Source organism: Elephas maximus, chromosome 20 (genome assembly GCF_024166365.1).
Source record: "Elephas maximus indicus isolate mEleMax1 chromosome 20, mEleMax1 primary haplotype, whole genome shotgun sequence".
Taxonomy (NCBI): Eukaryota; Metazoa; Chordata; class Mammalia; order Proboscidea; family Elephantidae; genus Elephas; species Elephas maximus.
This window is the reverse complement of record NC_064838.1, coordinates 78,640,543-78,646,239: the sequence shown is the minus strand read 5'-3', so window position 1 is coordinate 78,646,239 and position 5,697 is coordinate 78,640,543. Positions and strand designations below refer to the sequence as shown.

The window sequence follows — 5,697 nt, the reverse complement described above, 5'->3', positions numbered from 1 at the left end:
ACATACAAAAATCACTTGGATTCCTCTACATCAACAAAAAGAACACCGAAGAGGAAATAACCAAATCAATACCATTCACAGTAGCCCCCAAGAAGATAAGATACTTAGGAATAAATCTTGCCAAGGATGTAAAAGACCTATACAAAGAAAACTACAAAGCTCTACTACAAGAAATTCAAAAGGACATGCTTAAGTGGAAAAACATACCCTGCTCATGGATAGGAAGACTTAACATAGTAAAAATGTCTATTCTACCAAAAGCCATCTATACATTTAATGCACTTCCGATCCAAATTCCAATGTCATATTTTAAGGGGATAGAGAAACAAATCACCAATTTCATATGGAAGGGAAAGAAGCCCCGGATAAGCAAAGCACTACTGAAAAAGAAGAAGAAAGTGGGAGGCCTCACCTTACCTGACTTCAGAACCTATTATACAGCCACAGTAGTCAAAACAGCCTGGTATTGGTACAACAACAGACACATAGACCAATGGAACAGAATTGAGAACCCAGACATAGATCCATCCACGTATGAGCAGCTGATATTTGACAAAGGACCAGTGTCAATTAACTGGGGAAAAGATAGCCTTTTTAACAAATGGTGCTGGCATAACTGGATATCCATTTGCAAAAGAATGAAACAGGACCCATGCCTCACACCATGCACAAAAACTAACTCCAAGTGGATCAAAGACCTAAACATAAAGACTAAAACGATAAAGATCATGGAAGAAAAAATAGGGACAACCCTAGGAGCCCTAATACAAGGTATAAACAGAATACAAAACATTACCAAAAATGATGAAGAGAAACCCGATAACTGGGAGCTCCTAAAAATCAAACACCTATGCTCATCTAAAGACTTCACCAAAAGAGTAAAAAGACCACCTACACACTGGGAAAGAATTTTCAGCTATGACATCTCCGACCAGCGCCTGATCTCTAAAATCTACATGATTCTGTCAAAACTCAACCACAAAGAGACAAACAACCCAATCAAGAAGTGGGCAAAGGATATGAACACACATTTCTCTAAAGAAGATATTCAGGCAGCCAACAGATACATGAGAAAAGGCTCTGGATCATTAGCCATTAGAGAAATGCACATTAAAACTACAATGAGATTCCATCTCACACCAGCAAGGCTGGCATTAATCCAAAAAACACAAAATAATAAATGTTGGAGAGGCTGCGGAGAGATTGGAACTCTCATACACTGCTGGTGGGAATGTAAAATGGTACAACCACTTTGGAAATCTATCTGGCGTTATCTTAAACAGTTAGAAATAGAACTACCATACAACCCAGAAATCCCACTCCTCGGAATATACCCTAGAGATACAAGAGTCTTCATACAAACAGATATATGCACACCCATCTTTATTGCAGCTCTGTTTACAATAGCAAAAAGTTGGAAGCAACCAAGGTGTCCATCAACAGATGAATGGGTAAATAAATTGTGGTATATTCACTCAATGGAATACTACGCATCGATAAAGAACAGTGACGAATCTCTGAAACATTTCATAACATGGAGGAACCTGGAAGGCATTATGCTGAGCGAAATTAGTCAGAGGCAAAAGGACAAATATTGTATAAGACCACTATTATAAGATCTTGAGAAATAGTAAACCTGAGAAGAACACATACTTTTGTGGTTAAGAGGGGGGGAGGGGGGGAGAGGGTTTTTTATTGATTAATCAGTAGATAAGAACTGCTTTAGGTGAAGGGAAAGACAACACTCAATACATGGAAGGTCAGCTCATTTGGACTGGACCAAAAGCAAAGAAGTTTCCGGGATAAAATGAATGCTTCAAAGGTCAGCGGAGCAAGCGCGGGGGTCTGGGGAACATGGTTTGCGGGGACTTCTAAGTCAATTGGCAAAATAATTCTATTATGAAATCATTCTGCATCCCACTTTGAAATGTGGCGTCTGGGGTCTTAAATGCTAACAAGCGACCATCTAAGATGGAGCAACTGGTCTCAACCCACCTGGAGCAAAGGAAAATGAAGAACACCAAGGTCACACGACAACTAAGAGCCCAAGAGACAGAAAGGGCCACATGAACCAGAGACCTACATCATCCTGAGACCAGAAGAACTAGTTGGTGCCCGGCCACAATTGATGACTGCCCTTGTCAGGGAGCACAGCAGAGGACCCCTGAGGGAGCAGGAGATCAGTGGGATGCAGACCCCAAATTCTCATAAAAAGACCAAACTTAATGGTCTGACTGAGACTAGAAGAATCCCGGCGGCCATGCTCCCCAGACTTTCTGTTGACACAGGACAGGAACCATCCCCGAAGACAACTCATCAGAAATGAAAGGGACTGGTCAGCGGGTGGGAGAGAGATGCTGATGAAGAGTGAGCTAATTATATCAGGTGGACACTTGAGATTGTGTTGGCAACTCTTGTCTGGAGGGGGCATGGGAGGATAGAAAGAGAGGGAAGCAGACAAAATTGTCAAGAAAGGAGAGACTGAAAGGGCTGACTCAAGAGGGGGAGAGCAAGTGGGAGTAGGGAGTGAGATGTATGTAAACTTATATGTGACAGACTGATTGGATTTGTAAACGTTCACTTGAAGCTTAATAAAAGTTATTATAAAAAAAAAAAAACTTCCATGTAGATATACTGATATAGGAAAAAAAAAAAAAGCAACTGATAAAATAGTTTCACTTTTTGATACCATTATTGATCTAACACTAGTAAACAAAGATTGCTGGACCCACCCTCATAAGCAAATATTAAAATATTTCGAGAATTTTGCATCGGTTACTTAATGTTCTCTTTATGGCTTCTTTTACTTCTTTGTTCCTTAGGCTGTAGATCAATGGATTCAGCATAGGGATCACCAGAGTATAAAACACAGAAGCCATTTTATCAATATCAAATGTATGGACGGATTTAGGCTGCAAGTAAATAAACACTAGTGTCCCGTAGAATACAACCACCACTGTCAGATGGGAGCCACAGGTGGAGAAGGCTTTATGTCTTCCTTCAGATGAATTCATTCTGAGGATGGTCACAAGAATAAACATGTAGGATACAAGAACAATCAAGAAGGAGGAGAGCAAATTACAGCCTGAAAAGATCAAAATGATCAACTCTAATTCATGTGTGTCAGAACACAGCATGGACATCAGAAGGAGAGAGTCACAGTAAAAATACCTGATAATGTTAGAGCCACAGAAGGGTGATTTAAATAACTTAATTGTGAGAAATAGGGACACAAATGTGCTGTAGAGATAGGGAGTAAGTACAAGCAACCAGCGCACTTTCTGTGCCATGATGACCACATAGAGAAGAGGTTTGCAGATGGCCACGTAGCGATCATAGGCCATTGCTGACAGAATAAACAGTTCAGTGATGATGAAAATCTCAAAGGATGCTAGCTGGGTGGCACACCAATTGAAGGAAATTGTATTTTTGTGTACTACAAAGTTTACCATCATTTTAGGACCAATGACAGTGGAGTAACCAAGATCAGTAATAGACAAATGCCTAAGGAAAAAGTACATGGGAGTGTGTAGCTTGGAGTCCAAATGGGTCAAGACAATCATGCCCAGATTGGCTACCACTGTGACCAAGTATATGAAGAAAAAGGTTCCAAAGAGTGGTGCTTGCAGCCTAGGGTTGTCAGTGATGCCCATGAGAACAAATTCAGTTACCTCAGTCACTGCCGTATGATTGTGTTTCTCCATTTGGTTCATCTTAGTTACCTGTGTGAGATATAACATCAGTTGTTATTATGCTTGAGATGCTATCTTCTGAGGGAACTTAAAACATAATACCTGAGATATAGAGACATTTCTTTGTCACAGATTTTAAATAGAGACTCCTTCCTCCACCAAACGAATACCATACACACAGACAGGTTCATCGAAGCTTTGCTAAAGTATAATTAAAAAGGGAGAAGATATTATGAAATGATTGTTTTGATGCAGCTACTATGACCTGGAGACCTGGTGCTCCAGTGGTTTAGAGCTCAGCTACTAACCAAAAGGTCATCAGTTTGAATCTAGCAGCTGCTCCTTGGAAACCCTATGGGGCAGTTCTACTCTGCCCTGTAGGGTCTTTATGAGTCAGAATCTACTCGACGGCAATAGGTTTTGACCAAGGTCATTTTAAGTACGCCAAAAAAAGCTATAAATTATATTTCAGCTTTCTAAAAATTTCAAATATTTTGTAAAACCAACATCTGTATGTAAACCAGATATTTCACCTTATTGCCAATCATCACAGCTTTTAAAGTAGAAAGGTATGAAGTGATTTTCCAAACCATTGGTGGAGTAAAAAAATCACACAGTGATTAGGAAACCTCCGACCATTAAATATCTGTTTCAAAACTTCTCACTACATATCTGGATTTTTTTTAACCCATCGCAAAAGATAAATATTATAATATTTTTAACTTAGAATTTTTTAATAATATCTTAGCACGCATTTTCCAATCTGTCATTTCTGTCTGTTGAATCACCCTTTCTAAATGTTCTCCTGATCATACATACCTTTTCTGCACACAAAGGACCTGGCCATTCTGATTATGAGTCTTTAATGGAGATTCCTGTAAAGAGGCTCAGCAGAAAGAAAACTACGAATGAATAGCAAATACTGATAGAGATCCCACTACCTGCTAGGCACTTTTCTAAATGCTTTACATATAGTAACTCATGTGATTCACACAATAACCCTGGGAAAGAGGTAAACTCACCATTCTCTTACGATATTGAAGAAACTGAGGTACAGAGAGTTGAAAAACTTATGAAAAGTCTCTCAGCTAATAAGTGCTGGGGTCAGAATTCAAATACAGGCAGTATGCTTTTACCATATGTTCTCTTATGCATAATAGCATGCTGCCTCCCCATTAAGGGCACCCTGAGTAGATAGGAGATGAAGAATTGAATGGGAGTTCCATAGAATAAATAGACAAAGGTTCCTGTTGACATAAATGACTGACAAACCACAAAAAAAACAAATCCAGTGCCGTTGAGCACATTCTGACTCATAGCAAACCTATAGGACAGAGTAGAACTGCCCCGTAGAGTTTCCAAGGAGCGCCTGGCAGATTTGAACTGCTGACTCTTTGGTTAGCAGCCGTAGCCCTTAACCACTATGCCACCAGGGTTTCCAAATGACTAACACAGCAAGCTAATTTGAAAACTAAGGTGGTCTGAACAACGCACAGCACAGAATAGCAGCGACTGTATAAGAAGTCTTTCATGCCCATTAATCCAACTGGTGAAAACAAAGTACTTTGCAAAGGAAGAAAGAGTTTTGCAGAGCATAAGGTCCTTCAAAGTCTTTGGTGATGATCCGATTTAAGGTGTATGTCCCGAGAAAGTTTCCAAAGATCACTGTTTTCTGCTCACCTTAATGGAGGATCTGCTTTGTCTTCCTCCTGCTTTAATCCTCACTGGTTGTTGAAGGAAGGATTTAAGTTTTTTTTTTTTTTTTAATCCTCTTGAGGCTCATTTTGATGAAATTTTACTCTGATTAAAAAATAAACACAATGTATATAATTGCCTCAGGGAGAATGTCTTGGATCTCTGTTAATTATTCTTTGAAAGTCTCATTAGGCAAGACACATTTTGTGCCAGTATCTAAATGAATCAATAAATTACAAAACATCACTAAACTCTGGACATCAGGAATATATCTTTGTCAGTATCTCATGCTACACCGTAGAATGCACCT

The 5,697-nt window shown here is 39.4% G+C and overlaps 1 protein-coding gene across 1 annotated transcript; it reads right to left on the bottom strand.

The window, feature by feature from the left end:
- Positions 1-2,747: 2,747 nt before the first annotated feature.
- LOC126063764 (olfactory receptor 8K1-like) lies at positions 2,748-3,713 on the bottom strand. The gene has a single exon (XM_049862152.1). The coding sequence runs from the start codon at positions 3,711-3,713 to the stop codon at positions 2,748-2,750; it is 966 nt and encodes a 321-aa protein (XP_049718109.1).
- Between the last annotated feature and the right edge of the window lie 1,984 nt (positions 3,714-5,697).

Excerpts from the sequence above, each read along its gene's own strand:
- LOC126063764 (XM_049862152.1), bottom strand. The coding sequence starts at position 3,713 with ATGAACCAAATGGAGAAACACAATCATACGGCAGTGACTGAGGTAACT.